Source organism: Xyrauchen texanus, chromosome 4 (genome assembly GCF_025860055.1).
Source record: "Xyrauchen texanus isolate HMW12.3.18 chromosome 4, RBS_HiC_50CHRs, whole genome shotgun sequence".
NCBI classification, from domain to species: Eukaryota; Metazoa; Chordata; class Actinopteri; order Cypriniformes; family Catostomidae; genus Xyrauchen; species Xyrauchen texanus.
In genome coordinates this window covers 8,622,035-8,645,237 of record NC_068279.1, presented here as the reverse complement: position 1 = coordinate 8,645,237, position 23,203 = coordinate 8,622,035, and the positions used below count along the sequence as shown (strand labels likewise).

The following is a 23,203-nucleotide window of genomic DNA, read 5'->3' as shown; positions in this document are numbered from 1 at the left end:
GTGTGTAACTGCGGGTGAGACGAGTGAGCAGAAGGATTCTTTTTAACCAAATTTAAACTAAATGTAGGATATTTTAGATATTGTTTGATGTTCTTAACTGATTTACTTTTACCAATGTCTTAGTTTTAATTGGTTATTTTGTTGTGGTAGACTGTAGGGCTCTTTGAAATAACTGAAATGTGGTTAAGACCTGGAACTACTTCATAGCCGTGCATTTACAGAAGAAAAAATTATTTGGGATGTTGATTTAACATGGTAATTCATTGCAATTAAATAAAAAAATAAATAAATATGTGTTTAAAAAAAACGATGTAATTAATCATGTCCGCAGACAGTTATAAGGAACATTCCCACCACCGGAGTAATTCAAGCTTAAAGTAGCATGTGTTTTCAGCAGGGGGCAGTAAGAGAAACACCGGCTGTTTAGCGAATGCATAGCTGTACAGACAGAAAAACAAACATAGGCTTGTTTTATATTACTGCACCTGATTAGAACACTTTCAAAAACAGCTGGATGGAATGCAAATCTGAATGCTGGTATGTCTAGATGTGTTTTTCTAAGTTTCAAAATACGTTTGACTTTTCATAGCGACTAAAAATCACTGTGTTTATGACACAACCAAAGTATCCGTCTGATGAATGTGCTCAAAGACGCTTCCTTAGAAAAGCCCTTATAATACATTTATCCCAGAATGATTGACAAATTCAGCTGCAAATTGAATTGCTGTGAACAGTTGGCCAATGATAGGCTTATGTTAAAAACTATGGAAATAAACTATATATTACCTTCTAGGGTCACTTTTCGTTTTTTTTTTTTCTAATCAACTCCTCTGTCACAATAACGTAATGCATTTTAATTATTAGAATTATATTCATAATATACTATATTAATAATTATTTAATTGTTATATAATAAATTACCGGTATTGTTCTTTGGAGGCTTTCTTAGCAAATATTTATATATGCAATTAATTGTTATTAATTTTATTAATTAATCGGCATGTCGTGATTAATCTGATCAAACATTTTTAAGCAATAAAAGCACTAAAAGTAATACATTTAAAAAAAATATATATATAATAATTATGTCATGACACTTATTTTCAAGCATGCCCCATACATGTTGTGCTGCAGTGGTCATGTGGCTGACCCAGGTTAGAGGCTGACCTGCAACATCTCCAGATCCAATTTTGTTTCTCTCTTCCAATAGCTTCCTTTTACACTCCACTTTATTTCTATCCAAAAAAAGGCAAAAGCCTTTTTGTGGTCGTTTTATGCGAGGCTCTTGCAGTCAAACGTATATGTGATCTGTGCAGTGAAGCAGGTTACAGAGAGCAGAAAGTGTGAGCTCTTGTCTGTCGTGGCTTTAATTGGATCCAGATTCATGTTTCACCGTCCATTCTGCCAGTTCTTCACTTGAGAGACTCTGAGCTGTCACTTGATCTGTATTACCATGCTTCAGCTCCCAGCAGTGCTCCCGCCTGGCCAAACACACATCTTCAGTATTGCTATTATCCTCGTCCTTCACTTTGACAGTTAACTCTGAATATGTTTCTCCTTTACTCTTTTTGCTGTGTACTACTACACTCCATTTGCCCAACCTACTACTTGTACACCATTTCCACTTGCCCTGTTCTGTGCATTTCCACAACATAAAAGGCAGTTCTGGAATGGAAAAATAATTCTGTTTTTGTCATGCTGCACAGCTTCTACTCCAGACACTTTATTTTCCATAGGTCTGAAATAGATTTAGAATTTTGGGACTAAAAAAAAACGTAAGGAAACTGAGCGAGTATTGAGGCTGACTACCACCCCTTGAGTTGCAAGTTCGAATCCAGGGCGTGCTGAGTGACTCCAGCCAGGTCTCCTAAGCAACCAAATTGGCTTGGTTGCTAGGGACTGTAGAGTCACATGGGGTAACCTCCTTATGGTCCTGATTAGTGGTTCTCGCTCTCAATGGAGCATGTTGTAAGTTGTACGTGGATCGCGTAGAATAGCATGAGCCTCATGCACAACGAGCCGCGTGATAAGATGTGTGAATTTACTGTCTCAGAAGCGGAGTCAACTGAGACTTGTCCTCCGCCACCCGGATTGAGGTAACCACGCCGCCACGAGGACCTACTAAGTAGTGGGAATTGGGCATTACAAATTGGGAGAAAATGGGCTAAAAAAAAAAAAAAAAACTTAAGGAATTGTTACCGTCATAGAAGTCTACTCTTCTACAAAGTCTCAACTCAAGCCCCTTTTAGTGCCCAACTGAATCCCCCACTGGCTCAGCTGACTGTTATTTTCTATGGCAACATAGAATGTGAACAAAAGTTAGCCTGGAAGTGTGCTGTCTTACAGTTTGGTCTTAAATTAGATCGATCAAAGTTTTTATGTATGTGGCTGAAAAAGTGAAGCCCTAAATTTTAGACAACTAGCTAGTAAGACTAGTCTAAAACTTTTTATGAGGGTGAGTAAATGATGATGGAATTTCCATTTTTGCATTAGTGACACAGTAACATCAATTTAATACATTTAATCTTCAATAATTCAATGGTCCATTGTCAAATATTTCAGCTATTTAATCTTTAGCAGATGCCACACCCCGTACCAACACTAAAATGAGTGATACTCTCCTAATAATGTACTGTATAAGCACAGACTGCAAAATCAAAATACACAAAACAGCAAATTTCCTGTCCATCTGATGTAAAATGATTTTATTGACAAATGCTGTTTAAATGTATTTTTATTTAGAAAGTGTATATGTATTTGTGGGTAGGTTAACGTATTACAGTTAATTTTGTCATCTTTGCAGTGTTGGTGCAGTCTGATTACAAAGTAATTGATTAATGTAATCGAATTACTTTAGTACAAAATTAGTGTTGCACATTACATTTAAAATTCTTGCACTCAGATTACTGTTAGTGTTTTACTGTGAAGTTAATTACTTTTAAATACTTGGGTTACGTATTTCTAAAATAATATTAGAATTTATATGTAGAATACATTTCAAATATGAATTGCATTAATATGTACATTTGTTTGCGTTTTGTGACAGTTGAAGGGCACGTCCCCTAATGCGTCAAAGGACAAGGAGGACATTTAGACATTATTTTGAATATTTTGTTTGAAGTTTTAGGAAGTAACTTACAAATAATTAGTAATGTGATCACTTTTTGTATTAATTAATCAATATATTAAGTCATCTGTTTACAAGTTTAGAGTAGTTATTTGTCATTTATAGTAAATCACTTTTTTGAGCAACTTACCCAACACTGATCGATTGGCTCTCAAGCATCAGCTTTCATTGCTAAGTATGCAACATAGTGTGCACTTCCCAGTGTACTTATTGCTCCTGTTACTAAAGCATATGGAATCTTTAGCTCTGGCTTTTACAAAACAATACCTTCCCACCTCGTGCTCAGCCTTGTCAAAAGCCCATCAAGGAAATAACCGTCACAAGATCACTGCAGGCGAATTTTACCAACATGCATACAGTTCCTAAAACAAATGGCATTGCTGCAAGGCATGCTGGGAGCCCGGAACTGAAGCAACAGCTCCATCTCCGTGTCTTCTAATTTCTGGAGACTTTCAAGTTTAGCGTTCCAGTGAGGCTGACAGAGCAGGGCTTTAATTAATAGACTTGCTGTTATTTATTGACTGTTTAACTCAAGTCAAGATCTCTCTCCCTCTCTCTTTAACCTGGGGGGATGAGAGCTGCTCTTTTCTGCTGTTTATAGATACAGATGTAAACATATGTGACGTGCAGATGTGTTTTAGTGTTAAAATATGAATTGGTCTGAAATCAGAGATGTTAAATAGAACTTAATTAATGAGGAAGTTTCTTAATCATGGCTGCCTTTGCAATCAGCTTAAGATGCATTGCCCTTGAACAGTTCCTCATGGAGGTTATTAAGTTGTATGTATATTATATAGTATACAGTACCCACAAACTGTATTTGAACACTAAAGGTACACTTAAAGTATGTGTGAATGTTATTGCAGTAGATAATAAATTAACAAACAAAGTGGAATTATTTTTAAAGCAAGAAGAATGCACAAGCAAATTCTTTTTCAATCAAAACAAAAGAAAACAACAGATATGCTGTTCAAAATGTGTACAAAATGTTTGTGCAACATGTCCATAGGTAATTTGATGAAATAAACCTGTGGTTACTCTGCTAGGACACCTGTGTGAACTTGAGGGGAACCGACTTCATAATACCCTAAATCACCTTGAAACAATTTGTTTCAGTTGCATTTATTCATTGCAAAAATGGCTCAGAAATGTGAAGTTAGTTCTGAGAAAAAGTCTAGCATAATTTGTTTGCAGATGCTTCTTGGTATAAAACTTTAACTTGATTTTTCATACATTATAAGTGTGACTTAAGTGTTTTAAAAGATTTTTGGGTCACTGAATTTGAAGGAACATCTGCATGTTTGTGCATGTGACGCATTTCATCACAACAAGTTTCACTCTTTTAGCAGGCTGCTTTAATGTGCACATTGCATACTAATAGACATAGCCCATCTCTGTTGTGTCAGATGTCACTGTTTGGAGTCAGGCGAGTCAAGTCAAGACTTGATAAGGCAGATCTCAGGAACACTGGGAAGCTGCTGGCATAGGGCTGGGCGATATGGCAAAAAACAAATTTGAATCTCGATTTTTATCAAACTTAAGGACAATAAAATTTTTGTAACTTTTAAATGTGCTCCAACATGATTCAAAATGTATGTTCTTTATTAGAATGCAAGGGAACCCGGTTAGAGAAATCCAAGTTCTTTTCATTATAGGAAACAAAGGTGTACAAGAAAATTTACAAATGCACTAAATGCACCACAAGGGGAAGTTGTCATGTGTAAATGTAAAATAAATTAAAATCCTATAAACCCAGATGTTCAGAAATAATAGAATAAGAAAACGGCAAAATAATAATAAGTCAGTGTAGGTATTAATTTTATCTAAACCAAGTCTATCTAGAAATCAATATCTATAAATGATCAAGTCTATCTAGAAATCAATATCTATAAATGATCAAGTCTATCTAGAAATCAATATCTATAAATGATCAAGTCTATCTAGAACATTGTCTAGAAATCAATATCTATAAATGATCAAGTCTATCTAGAACGTTGTCTAGAAATCAATATCTATAAATGATCAAGTCTGTCTAAAAAGTTATCTAGAAATAAATATCTATAAATGATAGTCTATCAAGTTATCTAGAAATCAATATATATAAATGATCAAGTCTATCTAGAAATCAATATCTATAAATGATAGTCTATCTAGAAAGTTATCTAGAAATAAATATCTATAAATGATCAAGTCTATCTAGAAATCAATATCTGTAAATGGTAGTCTATCTAGAAAGTTATCTAGAAATCAATATCTATAAATGATCAAGTCTATCTAGAAAGTTATCTAGAAATCAATATCTTTAAATGATCAAGTCTATCTAGAACATTATCTAGAAATCAATATCTATAAAGTTATCTAGTAATCAATATCTATAAATGATCAAATCTATCTAGAAATCAATATCTATAAATGATCAAGTCTATCTAGAAATCAATATCTATAAATGATCAAGTCTATCTAGAAAGTTATCTAGAAATCAATATCTTTAAATGATCAAGTCTATCTAGAACATTATTTAGAAATCAATATCTATAAAGTTATCTAGTAATCAATATCTATAAATGATCAAATCTATCTAGAAATCAATATCTATAAGTGATCAAGTCTATCTAGAAATCAATATCTATAAATGATCAAGTCTATCTAGAAAGTTATCTAGAAATCAATATCTATAAATGATCAAGTCTGTCTAGAATGTTATCTAGAAATCAATATCTATAAAGTTATCTAGAAATCAATATCTATAAATGATCAAATCTATCTAGAAATCAATATCTATAAAGTTATCTAGAAATCAATATCTATAAATGATCAAGTCTATCTAGAAATCAATATCTATAAATGATCAAGTCTATCTAGAAAGTTATCTAGAAATCAATATCTATAAATGATCAAGTCTGTCTAGAATGTTATTTAGAAATCAATATCTATAAATCATCAAGTCTATCTAGAAAGTACTCATTGTATATCAAACAACTTGTGTGTATATTCATAAACCCCTGCAGATAGAGACGTGCCCTCTAGAGGTTCACGCTGAGCAGTGCAGCAATATGAAATAATTTATTAGAATAATTAGTGATGGGAATGGGCAATACCAATCATTTCAAGTCCAATATCTTTGATACCGATACCAATACCGCTAATTCTATTAAATCGATTTTTTGCGATTTTGGGGGGGGTAAATGGGTAATTAAAATGTCATTTTTTTGTCATAATTCAAGTCAAAAAAACAAAAACATGGTTACTACAATTTTACTTTAGTAAAACCATGGTTAACAATTGTTTTTAGTCACTTAACAACAATTATAAGAAATAAGAAATGTCACCTTTAGATATGTTGTTATTTTAGCGTGAATTTACTCCAGAAGCAGCGGTGTTGTTGGGTCTGAAGAGGTGGGCATGCTGTGAATGTATGAAATACTCAACCTAAAACACATGCACCCGATCTCTAAAATTAATTTACATTTATAAACAGTACATATGTAAAATGTGTAAGATTTGTTATTTTATTGTATTTTTTTCCATAGAATAGAAGGGGAAAATTTAAATAAATACAAATTTTATAAACTAACCAAAATGTATATGAGATATAGAAATCGCATATTGAGGGTTTAATATGTATGATGTTTTCAGGTGAGTGTGGTGGAGATGAAGAGCTGGACTCCAGTGTGCACTCTGAAGTCAGACTCGAAACTAGGCATGCTCATGTGTATGAAGATGTGGCAGGTAAAATTCACAACTCCTGAATCACCCCTGAATCAACTACCTGTTTTTCTATGTGTGTGCGTGCATGTTTTGTAAACACTGCTGAAAATTTTGTTCAACTGCCTTTTAAGCAGCCTATAATTATTTTCAAGAATAATAAATATCTCTTTTTGTAGTATTTATGAGTTTCCCATCTGTACCCTTGAAGTAAAAATGAATGTCTGTGTCATTTGATAGCAAGGCGGGGTTTCCGCTGAGTTAATTGGCAGCGCTAACCTAAGCACTTGATGAAGACAGCATTGGCTGCAGGCGCTTTGGGTGCTTGCATCAATAACTGCCAAAGAAAAGACTGGTGTTGTAATTCCGTTTGTTTTTCACCAGGCTGCCCTCATCCTTTTTCCAGGTCTTGAGCAGACAGTGGTGTTCAGTGCTGCCATCCTTTATTAGGACTGATAATTATGAAGTATTAATGGGACACCCCACAGTTAGATGATGACAGCTAACGGCAGGACCCTGGGTGGCTTTGAATCACTCTAAGCTGTCGTCTTTCATTGCTCAGACAGGAGAGATCTGTTACTGTCATGATCAAGGATGATGATTTCAATTCCAAGGGACCCGCCTGCTCAGCCCAAGCCGGGAACATGGGCCTGGAAGGGGGGAGAGAGTGTGAATGAGTCCAGCTTGAATGTGTTAAAGAAATGTTCCGGGTTCATACAAGTTAAGCTCCATAGATAGCATTTGTGGCATAATGTAGATTTCCACAAAAAATATTTTGAACTCGTACCTTGTCTGTTTAAAAAAACAAATAGCAAAAATTGAAGTTACATTAGGGCACTTTCAATGGAAGTGAATGGGTCCAGTCCTAAAACATTTGAAACAGCGTGTTTTTTAAAGTATAGCCACGAGATAAACATTATACGTGTTAGCTATAATGTTACTAACCTTATCTGTGTATGGGTATAGCGGGTTATAGGATGGTTAATAGCTACTTTGTTGCCGTTACCCTTTAATTGTGAGAATATTTTTGAAACCATGTGTATTTTAATGTTTATGGACAGGCCCCATTCACTTCCATTGTAAGTGCTTTACTGTAACCATGATTTTTAATAATGCTACAAATGCTGTTGATTGAACTTGACCTGTATTGAACTCGGAATATTCCTCTAAGCAGCCTCACTCGGTTATGGCACACTTGGCCGGCCACTTCTCAGATGGCTTTAACACATTGCTCACTCCCACTGTCAAATAATCAAGAAGCAATTGTCTTGTTATCCTCATTATCCTTGTGAGTCCAGACTGCCATTTCCTCAATCTCACACATATAGATGATCACTGTCCCTCTTCGCTCTCTTCCCATCTGTTCCTCTTTGAAAGCTTCTCTTCCATTATGCCAGCAACAGGAAATAAATATCTATGATAACGGATTTATTGTCCTTCTTTAAGCGCTTTATGCTGGACTATGGGAAGGGATTAAATGCCATATTAAGTAACTCTTTGTTTTGGGTTTGGCTTGGGTCCCACTTGCCTCTTTTCGCCCCTTCTTATCCTCTGCACTTTCAGAGTGTTGATTGGTTTTGAAGGTGCTCCTGTGGCTTCTGATTGGTCAGATGGTCACGTACAGCACCTCTTTGAAATAGGGCAGGCCTTGGGTGTCAGGGATGCAGTGATGTACGACATAGAAGGCCCTCAGCATCAACGGTGGCTGTTGATGAGAGGAAAATGTTCTTATACAGATATCCATCAAACTCAGCTCATTGACCAAGAAGGCTATGACATCATCTTCAACCAGCTCTGCTACGATTGGTTCCGGATGTTCTCTCCATCAAAATACGGTCTCTTGAATGCTCGTTCCAGAACACTACCTCTCACTCTACTCCAAAGAACCCATGTGCCCACAATTCAAAGCCTCGCCTCTTCGGTTTCCTCATTATAGCTCCTGTTGCGGCACCATCGCTTTCAGCAGTGTGTTGCATACTGTAGTAACCCTTTTGCACATCTGTTCACCCTTGTTCTAGGTGTGGCTTACATACATACACCACCCACAGTCCTTCACACAACTTGACCTGGGGTAGCTCCTCTCTCCTGATTTTCCTTTGAAGGCCCCTGAGATGCAAGGAGGGTCTGGGATCAACTCTGTGGTTTCCCACTCAGCAGTGGCTTCGCTGTTGCATGGCGACTTGTTGCCATCCAGTGGAACGCTGCTGCTCTCCTCCCCTCTGTTCTGTTGTGGCTTCAGCGTAGAGCATCCATCTGAAGCAGCTGTTGGGATGATGAATCTTTCCCTGAAGACGGAGTCCTAATCTGGCTAAAGCACCCTCTTGTAGACCAACCATGGAGGATATAATGAATTAGGTGTCTACCCAGGGTTCCATGACCCTTGACCTGTGACATCATCAATCAAGGAGCACCTACACTTAGCTGAAGTGCAGGGGCCAGAGGGCAACAGACGGTAATGCTTAACCACTGTCTATGAGTCTAAGGGATTGATTTCCAGTTGTTTTGTTTTTTATTTCATCGTATAATATGCTTTGCTGGTGAAATGTTTACATGGCATTCGTGATTCGGGCGAAAATTTGTTTTTGGATGACCTTTGTGAAAAAAGAGGAGAGGGAGTGAGGGAATATGAATACGAGGAGAAAAAAGTAGTCCCGACACATATGGAAAGAATTTTTCTTCAGCAGCTTTGCCTGTACCCGGTACACAACCATTGCCCACGGCCAGATGATTTGTAAAGATTTTTCCTCCTCTGTGTAAAACTCAAAGCATGAACAAAACTAAATGATTGAACACCCAAGGGGCCGTTCAGACCGAACATGTTCTTGCGCTAAAAAGCTACATGCAACACAGCGAACAGAATAGAACAAAAGTCTCAAGAGGCATTTTAAAAAGATGTTTAAAGTTCTTTTTAACTTTACATGCCATCTAAAAATGTAGTGCTTGTGAGTGGGAGGTTGGAAAAAACGATATGTGGCACAACATTTAAAGAAATACATCTAGCACTAGTATACCTAGAAAAACAAGTAAAAAACAGCACATATGGATGCAAAAAAAAGGGGGTTCGGAATTGGCTGCTTTGCTGGTTGCCGTTAGTCTCTGCTGGTAGATGCTGGAACTGCACCCTGCATATTTCTTTATTGAAGGCCATTCGAAAGTAGCCATGTTTTCTGAAGAAACAAATTATTTCCCAAGAAACCTCTGAATCCCAATCATTCAACTATATTATAGTACATCTTTTTCCAGTGACAGATTGTTCTTTAATGACTCTCAAAAGCAGGTACAAGAAACAAAATGTTTTTCATTTTGGTTCGTTCAGAGCAAAAACTGTATTTTTTCATTCTGGTTCAGAAGTTATGCAGCCTCCTTTCCAAAAGGTTAGAACTAAATAAAAAAAATCGATTATTAAAATGAAAGTACTCTGCACTAAGGGGTGGGTGAAATACCAAATGCAGTGTTGCCAGATCTCGCAAAAGAAACAAGCTACCAGGTCTTTCGTTTACATTCTGGAAAAAATTTTTGTTCATCTTTTCCTTTTCGTTCCTTGAACCATTTTTAGTCTCTGTTCAAAAGTGTGAAATGAACATATAATCTGCCATTGATGAGTGATCGGTCAGGTGATAGACGATTCCGGAACTGAGCGACCATAAGCAAAGATGGCAGCTTCCATTTAGGGTACTTCCAGGGAACTCTGTGCTAGCCATTCAAATGCCTTTGAAATGAATGGGGACACAAACGGATAGCTTTCACCAGGTATTTTAGAGTTCCTTGATGTAAACGGTTCCTAAAACAGGACGCTTAAGAATGCTTTCCACTGTTCGGCAGTTGCTTTCAAGTACAATGTCTGCCATCGCCTCAACATAATTGTAAGGCTAAATATGTTTTATTCGGATTGCTATTTGTATACGTTGGTGTATGCCAATAAGCAGGTCTAGGCCGTCACTTGCATAATGAGATAAATGGTCTGCCAGAGAAGAGGTATGTGTGCGTGCGTGTGTGTGTGTGTGAGAAGGAGGGAGAAAGGAGGGGAAGGACACCTCCGTTGTAAATCTTGTTGTGTAGACAGCACGCCTGCAGCTCTGTTGTGAGTTATGAGACTGTAGGCTTTTATCAGCTCCCTCATTCTGCTTTTATCCGCTAAACTGATTTATGAGACAACCTACTGCTTATAGCTGTGTAACGCAAGTGCTCATCCTCGCAGATAATGAGCAGGGATCCTCGGAGGTGCTGTAAATCTGAGTAAACAAACACATACACACCTGAGCTGTCAGTTTCTTGAGGTTAAGTGAAAAGAGGTCACAGAGTGTAAACAAAGTCACAGGTCACACTAATTGTGGTTGTAAAAAAAGATTGTGAACTCAGGGAAAGCACTTGTAGCATAGTATTCAAGCAACTGTTTGTTTCATTTTCAAATATTGCCATCACTTTTAGAGCCATGGTCTAGAGTAGGGGTTTTAAAACGTTTTAATTCCAAGGACCCTCAAATGTGGATATGTACTTACTTTACCAGGTGCACCTGTACACCTACTCATTCATGCTGTTACCTAATTAGCCAATAATGGTGCAGCAGTGCATAATATCATGCAGATATGGGTCAAGAGCTTCAGTTAATGTTCATATTAACCATCAGAAGGGGTAACAATGTGATCTCCGTGATTTTTACTTTGGCATGATTGTTGGTGCCTGACGGGCTGTGAATTTCTGTAACTTCTGATCTCCTAGGATTTTCATGCCCAACAGTCGCTATAGTTTACTCATAATGGTGGCAAAAACAAAAAACATCCAGTGAGCATCAGTTCTGTGGACAGAATCACCTTGTTGATGAGAGAAATGTCAACGGAGAATGGCCAGACTGCTTCGAGCTGACAGAAAGACTACGGTAACTTAGATAACCACTCTGTACAATTGTAGTGAGCAGAATAGCATCTCAGAATGCACAACATGTCAAACCTTGAGACTGATGGGCTACAATAGCAGAAGACCACTTTGGGGTTCCACTTCTATTAGCCTAGAAGTTGGTCTACCTTCTGTGTACCTCAACAGAAATCAATTCATCAGGCCAGGCCATGTTTTTGCAGTCTTCAACTGTCCAGTATTGGTGAGCCTGTGCTTACTGCAGCCTCAAATGCATCACAAATTTATTTGACTAATTGCCCGTAGTGGATGTCGCATTATCGAAATGAAGACCTTTTTAACAACTATATATAATTACTACATATACATGCATGGCTAAATCAGATACATGGAAAACGTTATTAGATGTAAAAAGAACTGTTCTCAGTTGTTTCCATGTCCTTACTGAATTATTGTTTAGATTTGATGCTGCTGGGTTTTGAATCAGAAGCAGATCTTTAAAACTTTACTTAGCTGTTAATTAACTGTATGCTTAACTGTACACTTCTGTTGTTCAAACCCGTAGGACTGACTGTACTTTATTCAGAAAAAAACAAGAGAGGGCATGTTAGGTAGAATGTTAGCCTCAGTCACCATTCGCTTTAGTTGTATGAAAAAAGATGCAATGAAAGTGAAAGGTGATTGAGACTAACAAACTGCCTAACAATAAAAAAAAAAATCGGGGGGTTGAACTGTCCCTTTAATTATTCCCACATTCCTTTCCTTCTTTTTCCAACTCCATCTCCCACAGTGTTACATTGCCCTTCCTCTGTCTGTCTCTCTCTCTGTAGGCAGATTCTGGTCCGGTTCTGTGTGCTGGTTATGAAGATGGCTCTCTGGTGTTATGGGATGTTTCCAATCGGCGTCCGTTTAGCTCTCTGAAGGCCCATCCTGAGCCAGTCATGTGTCTAGACATTGACTTACACAGGCAGAAAGGCATTTCAGGGACTTCAGAGAATATTCTCCACTCCTGGACACTTGACAACCAGCACATTTTTCAGGTCAGAAAAGCCACAACTCGCACAATCTTGCATACCCTGTTATATACATTCACACAGTCCATATACACTCCTTGATGTTTAGGGAGGAACAAATGCATTTACAGTTGAATTAAGAAGTTTACATATACCTTACCCAAATGCATTTCACAATTCCTGACATTGAATTAAAGATAACTATCCCTGTCTTAAGTTAGTTAAATGTCAGAATAATAGTAGAGAATTATGTATTTCAGATTTTGTTTTTCATCACATTCCCAGTGGGTCAGAAGTTTACGTACACTTTGTTAGTATTTAGTAGCATTGCCTTTAAATTGTTTAACTTGTGTCAACCCTTTGGATAGCCTTCCACAAACTTCTCACAATAAGTTGCTGGACTTGTGGCCCATTCCTCCAGACAGTACTGGTTTAACTTAGTCAGGTTTGTAGGACTCCTTGATCGCACATGCTTTTTCAGTTCTGCCTCACATTTTATATCGGATTGAGGTCAGGGATTTGTGATGGTCACTTCAGTACCTTGACTTTTTTGTAATTTTGTCACAACCTTGGATGTATGCTTTGAGACATTGTCCATTTAAAGACCCATTTGCTACAGAGCTTTAACTTCCTTGCTGATGTCTTTAGATGTTGCTTCAATATATCCACATAAATTTCCTTCCTCATGATGCCATCTATTTTATGAAGTGTGCCAGTCCTTCCTTCAGCAAAGCACCCCCACAATATGATATTGCCACCCCCATGCTTGGGGTTCTTTGGCCTCACCATTTTTCCTCCAAACATAACAATGGTCATTATGGCCAAACAGATACAATTTTGTTTCATCAGACCAGAGGACATTTCTCCAAAAAGTAAGATCTTTGTCCCCATGTGCACTTACAAACTGTAGTCTGACTTTTTTATGGTGGTTTTGGAGCAGTGGCTTCTTCCTTGCTGAGCAGCCTTTCAGATTATGTTGATATAGGTCATGTTTTACTGTGGATATAGATACTTGTCTACCTGTTTCCTCAAGCAAATTCACAAGGTACTTTGCTGTTGTTGTAAGATTGATTTCGCACCAAACTACGTCCATCATGGGAAACAGAAGGCGTCTCTTTCCTGAGCAGTTTGATGGCTGTGTGGTCCCATGGTGTTTATAATTGTGTACTATTGTTTGCACAGATGAACGTGGTTTCTTCAGGTGTTTGAAAATTGCTCCCAAGGATGAACCAGACTTGTGGAGGTCCACAAGTTTTTTTCTGCTGTCTTGGCTGATTTCTTTTGATTTTCCCATGATGTCAAGCAAAGAGACACTGAGTTTGAAGGTAGGCCTTAAAATACATCCACAGGTACACCTCCAGTTCAGTACAAATCCTATCAGAAGGTCTAAAGGTTTGACATAATTTTCTGGAATTTTCCAAGCTACTTTAAAGGCAGAGATAACTTGTATGTAAACTTCTGACCCACTGGAATTGTGATAGAGTCAATATAAAGTGAAACAATCTGTCTGTAAACAATTGTTGGAAATATTACTTGTGTCATGCACAAAGTAGATGTCCTAAACGACTTGACAAAACAATAGTTTACTCATATTAAATCTGTGGCGAGCAGCAATCTCCTGACAATTTAAATGGCCTGGATTACCTGCTTGGATTGTCAAGGAGTGAGCGTCATTATTTGTGAATCAAAGGTGTAACACAGTTGAAGGATGGGCAAGGAGGAGGCGAGAACCGGCTTGTCAACATAAATTATATTTTAATGAGAAACTCAAAAACACATAAACAAACACACATGACGGACATGTCCGTAATTCTCTCTCTCTCGAACAATCGTCACCGGCCGCCTTTATCCCTCGCACGCCTCATCAGGCTGATTGGGGACCGGGCGCGCGATATTCCGACCGGCCCCGCCCCCCTCCGCTCCACAAAAGGATCTTTTGATCCTGATCCTGAAGTTCTGATTCTAGCTGATAGAATACACGCTTCAGATGAAGATATTAGATGAGCGCTCGACGTGAAGAAAACGCTGGATTTTCGTGAGGTTCGTGAATTACATCTGTTTAAACGAGAAATCTGCATATTTGCAAACGATATATAATATATTTTTTTAACATTTGCCTTTTATCATTAGAAAAGGAAGTTAAAAGTGACAGGGAACTGCTGAGGAGAGGCTGAAAGAATACGTGCTTTAGAGGTAAATAAATGAGCGCTCCAGTATGCTGATCTGCTCAAGTTTTGTGAGGTTTGTTTATTACATCTATATAACAAGATACTAATATATGATATTAGTTTTATTGATATTTTCATTTTTATCATTAGACTGGACAGTTAAAAGTTACAGGGAACTGTTGAGGAGAGGGAAGGAGAATGAAACGTGCGAACACTTTAACGTTGACACTGTTTTGCACACTGGTCTATTATTTTAGTAACACAATAGCATATAACAAAAAAATTAACCGTGACCGGTCATTTACATGTCTCACTTCACATGCAAGCAGGCGATTTTCTGTGCCCTCAAGAAACAAATTGGCCAAACAGGAAAATGTAACCTTTCTTATATGCCGAGAACTTTCCTGACCCATGACTTGTAAAAAAACATATTTTTATTTATTGGATTTTTTTATCTTATTTATCTTATTTATGCATACATCTGTGTTGGTTTATATATATTTCTATAATTTATTTTTCTTCTTTTTTTTCTTAGTAACTTTATTTAAATTATAATTTTTTTCCTTCACCTGTACTTCTTGTCTTTATGACTCAGTGATTATATTCATACATTGATGGATCTGTGTATTGTTTTTATATCTTATTGAACATTTATGTTGAAACATATGTTTTTCAATAAAAAAAAATACACAGTTTCAGCACAATGTGTGGACATTTCAGTTGGTCCCTTACCACACCCTCCACAGTATTAGCACATTTCAGCACAATGGATGGACTTGTCAGACGACCCCTTACTCACTATGGAAAATGTCCAACTTATACCAATGTTAAATTAACAATCTGGAACGATTTTGCTTTGATGCCATCTGACCAGTTTACGGGACAAATATCATCCCACATTGATTCAATACGTGATGCATCATTTCATATTTAAATTCGGGACGATCCCTTATGTATCAAAGTGTAGTTGCGGAAAATCGTGAGTTTATCGGGAGAAATTGTTAATCGGGAGGACAGCGGAAGTAAGAGTGGCAAAACAGGAGAAACCCGGTAAAATCTGGAGTGTTGGCAGGTAGGTGCGCAGATTTTATAAAAATTGTTAAAAAAAAGTTTTTTCAGGGAAGAATTCAGTTGTAGAATGATGTTGTCACTCCCTTAAATAGAAGAGCTATGTGTGTACAGAAAAGGATTAAATGGATATTTAACACATGGCCATAAAGACACACACCACCTGATGCACTCGGAAAGTATTTGGCTAGATTAAAGTTTCCGCAGGACTGCCGGGTGATAAATCAGGCTCTCTTTTACTTTAGATTGGCTACTCTTAGCCACATTGTGATGTCATAGTGTAGCTCTGCGCCACAATACTCTGCACATGCATATGCTTTTATATTTACATTTATACAACATTCTTTACAAAAATTAGATCTCACCGGAGCAATGTTTTATCTTGCATAACACTTTACTCATCTGAAATGTAATGCCTCATTAGCTGTCATACTCTCTGCTGATTTCAGTTCTTTCAGATTCAATATTTCACATTCGTCCTGAAAATCTGCATGGAAAGGCACACAACACTCCAGCCCTGTGCTGGGATTGTTGTTCTTTCCAGAGTCTTTTACAGATGAATGGATGAATTAGAAATATCCCCAAACCTTCCTCCTTATTTTGTCTAGCGAGAAAAATATATCTGCAATAATACTGCAGAAGCATTTATTCATAATTTCTGAAAATAGGCACTATATGGACAGTTTAATTTATTTTTCATGTTAAATTCTTTTTTATTTAGAATGTAATTCTTGGAGGGAAGGGCTTTTTAAAAAAGAGGGCTTGGAAAAGGAGTCTGCTGGGGCTTTTAAATAACCCCTGAGTGCAGCGCAGTGTGACGTCCAGACAGCCGCTGCGAGTTCTTCCCACAGAAGTATTTTTGTGTGGCAGTAGCACTGGGGGTATCTGCTGGGTGGCTGCTCCTGTTGCTCGGCCTGCTCGCTCAATTGATGAACGACCCGTGAGAGGTAATAAAAACATCAAAACCTCGCAGGCTGCTAACCAAACAAAAAACACATCTGCAATAAAAGTAACAGTAGTTCACAGTGGGAGGCTCTACGAAAGGCTGAGGAGAGATGGAGCAGCAAGACACGAGACTTCACTGTCCAAACCATAACCTGCTGCCGAAATGCAGATGCCGTGGAGAAGGGAAACCTGTGAGCTTCAACATGCTGCAGGGAAACTGACAGTAGTCCTAAAGGAAGCAAGGCTAAATTATAAGAATTTTTACTGATTTTTACTTGCCCTGCCAATATGTTCACTGGACCCACCAATAAATAGTTATTTTATTTATATATTTTTAGCTATATTTTATCTTTCAGAAATATTTTTGTGTATTCAGTAAATTTGTATTTTTTATATATATATATCTATATATATATATAAATCTGTATTGTAGTTACATGATGTAATTCCATGAATTAATTAACACACTTTTGCTGGAAAATTATGCAATGCAAAAGATCAGTGATTTCGGTAAAATTTTACAATAAAGTTCTATTTCATAAGATTAGTAAAAGCATGGTTAATAATAATGTTTAAAAATGGAGTGGTGGTGGTGTAGTGGTCTAAACCACATAACTGGTAAACTGGTAATCAGAAGGTCGTTGGTTCAAACTCCACTGCCACCACCATTGTGACCTTGAGCAAGGCACTTAACTCCAGGTTGCTCCGGGGGGGATTGTCCCTGTAAGTCGCTTTGGATAAAAGCGTCTGCCAAATGCATAAATGTAAATGTAAAAATAAAATCATTTTTTTTATAGTGCATTTACCAATTTTTACGTGTACCTCTAGTTGAAAAATAAATATTAGTACTGTATGTGTTGAAGTGTTATGTTATTGTTCATTGTTAATTCATGTTAACTAATGTGATTAACTAATGGTAATAGTAATGGTTAAAAGGATAGTTCACCCAAAAATGACAATTCTCTGATCATTTACTCACCCTCATTCCTTCCTAAATATGTGTGATTTTTCTTCTGCTGAACACAAAGATTTTTAGACAAATGTTTCAGCTCTGTAGGTAATTTCAATGCAACTGAATGGTGGCCAGAACTCAGAAGGTTCAAAAAGCACATAAAGGCAACATTCATTGGACTCAAGTTGATTAATCAATGTATTCTGAAGTGATCCAGTCTGTTTTGGGTGAGATCAGAACAAAACATAACTATTTTTTTCACTGTATATCTTGCTTATGCAGTCTCTAGGCACGATCACGATTTCAAGCTTGATTACACTTCCTAGTGCTTGACACATGCACAGAGCTTTAGAGGGCACTATAGGAAGTGTAATCGAGCTTGAAATCATGATCGCCAAGGAGACTGCTTTCAAGATTTATAGTGAAAAAGAGTTATATTTTCGTCTGTTCTCACCCAAAATGGATTAAATTGCTTCAGATAACATTGATTAACCCACTGGAGGTTTATGGATTACTTCAGTGTTGCCTTTATATGCTTTATTTTGGAGCTTTAAAGGTCTGGCCGCCATTTACTTGCATTGTATGGACCTACAGAGCTGAAATATTCTTCAAAAAATCTCTAAAGAAAGTCATACACATCTGGGATTGCGCGAGAGTGAGTAAAAGGTGAACTAACCCTTTAACTATATTTTTTAGTATATGTTTCATTAAATGTTAAGTTTTCTAATAAACATTACTGATTTAATAATTTCAACCAGTTTTAACCGATGCTACCAAGACTATCACAATTAATTCTCGGTTTAGGCAACAGTATGTATGTGTGATGCCTAAAAGGAAGATGTTGGTTTGTCTTTTGACAAGCTATGGGTGGTTGGCTGGGCTCCTTTCTTTTGACAGATGGAGACAGACAAGATCCTAAAGACTGCGATGGTTGGTGTTTCGTGTGTGCGTGAAGATTAGTGTAAATCAGGCATGGCTGTCTGTGCATGCTGTTTCAAAAGTGCTGACAGCACTCACAGGTGGATCTCCCCATCTCTTCACATTCAGTCCCTGCATTCCTACCACCCTCCTCAATTAAACAGCCTTCCTTTCCCCTACCCATGCACCAGACCGGGCTCCCTGATTCAGGTATCCAGCGTCTGTCAGCACCCCAGTGGATGGATCCAACTCTCCTATCAAGGGGTGTTCTGGAATGGGGAAGTGGAATGGCTTGTAAGTTCCCACTGAAATTCCTTTGTTGTTATCCAAAATAACAGGTATAGATATAACTTTTTACATGATAATGCAACTAGACGTTTTGCTCAAGTGCGAACACTTGTAGCTTGAAAATGTGTACATTTCTAAAAGACATAATTTGTTACAAGATTAAAAGGAAAAAAGGGTGTGTCCTAAAACACTGTCATAGGAAAAGCCAAATGCACACCTAGCCTGTACTGGACTGTCAGGCTCAAGTGGACAAGTGATGATAACTGGTTTCAGTGGATCATTGTAAAGTTAGTTCTGTCTGCCAAGTCAAGGCTGACAAGAGCTACATAGGTGCTGTACGTCATCACACACTTTGAACATCTTGTTGCGTTGCTGCCAAAAATCGATTGCACTTACCTTTTTAATTGGCCTTTGTGTACTGTAACCAAGGAAACGTCTTGACCTCCATATGTGCAAGACATTGTATATTTACATTTATGCATTTGGCAGACACTTTAATCCAAAGCGAATTACAGAGCCCTTATTACAGGGAGTAATAGGGAGTATAATCCCCCCGGAGCAACCTGGAGTTAAGTGCCTTGCTCAAGGACACAATGGTTGTGATTGTGGGGTTCGAACCAGCGACCTTCTGATTACTAGATTACCAGTTATGTGCTTTAGACCACTACACCACCACCACTCCACTATATTATTTGTTAAATTGCTGCCAAAAAATTTTAAGAAGTTTATCTCAGCTCTGTAGGTCCAATACAATGTGAATGGTGAACAAAATTTTGAAGCTCCAGAAAGCAGCATAAAAGTCATCCAGAGGACTCCAGTGGTTAAATTAATGTCTTCAGAAGTGATACGATAGGTGTGGGTGAGAAACAGATCAATATTTCATTCAAAAATCTTTAAAAAAAAATCAGCAGAAGAAAGTCATACACATCTGGGATGGCATGAGTGTGAGTAAATGATGAGAGAATTTTCATTTTTGGGTAAACTATTATTTTAAGCTCAGGGTTAAGGAAGTAATCACACACTCTTGCCTCATTGCATCTCTAAAAAACTCGATCACAGTTTGTTTCTTATTTGGCCTCCTTGTAGTAACCAAAGAGACGTCTTAATCTCCAAGTGTTTTGTAAGTCATTGCAGTCATTCCATTGCACCACTGCTAAAAATGTATCCCAGTTCGATTTTAATGGACTTTTTTTTTGTGAAAACAGTAAAAATTTCTCAAACCCTGAGGGTGGTGTATGTCACAGTTTGCTTTTTAATTGGCTTTCTTGTAGTGTAACCAAAGAAACCTTTAACCTCCTTCTTGAAGTATGTTGCAAGTCATCATTTTCCATTGCATTTCTGCAAAAAAATTGATTGTTAGCTTTTTATTTGGTCTTTAAATTTGCAAAACCAGTGAAATGTCTTAACCTCCAGTGAGCAGCAAGTCTTTGCAAACTTCGGTCCTGTTGCATTTCTGCCAAAAATCTATTGTTTTTAACTATTTAATTGGCCTTCATTTAGTAACAAAAGAAACGTTAAGCTCCAAATGTCCTGCAAGTTATCGCACACTTCCAAAATCCAACGTAGTTACCTTATTAATTGACCTTCGTGTAGGTTAACCAAAGCAACGTCTTAAATTATGTTGCATTGCTGACAAAAATGTATTGCATTTGCTTTTTATTTGGCTTTCGTTAAGGTTAACCAAAGAAAATTTATTGCAAGTCATCGTACAGTCGCTCCATTACATTGCTGCCAAAATTTGTACATAGTTAGCTTTTTATTTGGCTTTTGTTTAGCGAAAATAGTGAAATGTCTTAACCTGCAAATGTGTTTAAAGTCATCACACACTTTCATCCGAGCCCATTGTTGCCAAAACTCAATTGCATTTAACATTTTAATTGGCCTTAGTTAAGTTTAACCAAGGAAACTTCATAAGCTCCAAATGTGCTGCTAGTCATCGCACACTTTCGTCCCGTTGCATTGCAGCCAAAAATGTAATATAGTGAGCTGTTTGATTGGCTTTCATGTGGCGTAACCAAGGAAATGTCTCAGTCTTCGAGTATACTAAGTAAGTCTTTACACACTTTGGCTCCATTGCGTTACTGCCAAAAAACAGTTTTAACAAAACTGTTAAAACTGTAGCTTAAACAAAGCTCAAAGTGTTCAAGTCACTGCAAACTTTTGTCCTGTTGCATTTCTGCCAAACATAGTTAGCTTGTTAATGGCCTTCCTTTAGTGAAGATGATGATGGCGAATTCATCACAGTCATTCCATTACATTGCTGCCAAAAATTGCACATAGTTTTTAATTGGCCTTTTTTTAGCAAAAACAAGTGAGTGAGATGTCTTTGTACGCTTTCGTTCCATTACATTTTGCCAAAAACCAAACATTGTTATTTATTAATTAGCCTTTGTGGATCAAAACCATTTAAATGTCTTAAACTCCAGTCCACAACTTGGCCTGAGGCGAGTTAGGGAATTTTGAGATTTGTTTTTGGCTAATCGTTGACAGAACTGGCATATACAGTATATGTATAGTGCGTACATAGATGACCTTTTGTTACATATCCCCATCAGGAAAAAAACTCAAACAGAAAAATGAAGGATAGTTCTTAAAGACCAATCTCTTTGATGTCTGGAAGTTCATTGTAGAGGATCTGAGCTGGAGAATGTATTCCATAGGAAAGTTAATGATATGATCACTCTCAAACTCAATACTACTTGTAGTACATTTGACAGATGTTCATTATAGTGTACAGTATACACATGAAAGTTGTTCTTTTTTGCATGCAAGCTATACCTAGATGGCATGCTCAAATAGCCAGAATTTGCAGTATACAAAAAAAACTTTTAATATGTCATTCGTACACCTCTGATCAGTTTCAGGCACCAGGAGTAATGAAAGTTGTAGTTGTACGGATAAAGTAGGCAGAAAGCAGTCTAACATTATGTGATTTTGGACTTTGTGTAAGTCACCGTCCTCTAATGATTATTCCATAATACAGGCCTAACAGCTCACTTTATAAACACCAATTTACCTTTTTTATCACTCTGCTGTGACCTCTTAATTAAATGAATGTATTTTCCTGACACAAACTATGGGAATCATAACAAACACAGATAGACACATTAACCCATCATTATCAGCTCTGTAATATGGACCAGATGGGCGTTTAGTTCAGGCATACCAACCTCAGCTCGGAGCAATTCATCTTTCTCTCCAGGCCCTCTTATCCGCAACACACCACCATGTTTCTCCCTTTCTCATTGTGGGAAAGTTTCAGCCCATGTCTTGCAGGTTACATCACTACTTTGTTCTAGAAGTCTGATTTGGTCTCTTTTCAAATTTCTGTTATGAATAGGACAAATGCTACAATCAAACATTCTATTTTTCCTTGTCCGTAAAAGAGTGATGTTAGGCTTTTCATGGGACGGTTTTCCTGGTGCATTCTTCAATCCGCTCTGGTTGAGAATACCTGACTGGCTTATTTCTTCCACATGCAGGAGTGTATGGCTCTGATTTTCCAAGCAGAAACAGGAGCACGCCGACAAATTCTTCACTGTCTTCTCCTGCATGAGAGCCATTAGTCTCTTTGGACAACGCTTATGAAGTCAATTTTACGCTGTCCAGTTTTATTCCAGCATTGGGACCAGATGCCTCCTGTGGAGAGACAATATACACACACACACACACACACACACACTTAGCCCACGTGTAGAACCTGTAAGTCTCTCCAGGAAATACCTCAAGAATATCCTCAAAGGAGAGGGGCCACAGATAATGAGCTCTCTGTAATACTTTATAATATGTCTTTTTGTTGCCCATTACTGAGATTTATCTGGTCTCTTGGCCACTGTAGATTACAGAAAGCAAGGGAATGGTAATCTTTAGCCAGCCAGCAGTGCAGCATTTGGTTCCTTGCTCTGTTGACCAGACCTTTCAATGCAAATGTAATTCACTAGACTGTTAAAACAACAAGGGCTTGGCAAACAAAGATTTCAGCAAAGCAGCCCTCGCTCGCAAGCGACAAAGGTAACTCACCCTACCCCTACCACCTCATACTCCAAACCAAATAGTAATCGGCATAGCATTTCGCTCGTGCCCCTCGTGCTTGAATGTTTTACGGCCGATGATTGAGGTGCATGGATTTCCTCTGCCAGGTTCAACAGCTATTTAGCTGTTCATTTGC

General features: G+C 37.6%; 1 protein-coding gene across 1 annotated transcript in view; it reads left to right on the top strand.

The window, feature by feature from the left end:
* LOC127642886 (guanine nucleotide-binding protein subunit beta-like protein 1) overlaps positions 1-23,203 on the top strand; it is a 41,549-nt gene that overhangs the window by 15,340 nt on the left and 3,006 nt on the right. Inside the window, exons 5-6 of the mRNA XM_052125319.1 lie at positions 6,764-6,856; positions 12,514-12,723. Coding sequence (XP_051981279.1) covers positions 6,764-6,856; positions 12,514-12,723 — 303 coding nt within the window. The remainder of the gene's footprint in view (positions 1-6,763; positions 6,857-12,513; positions 12,724-23,203) is intronic.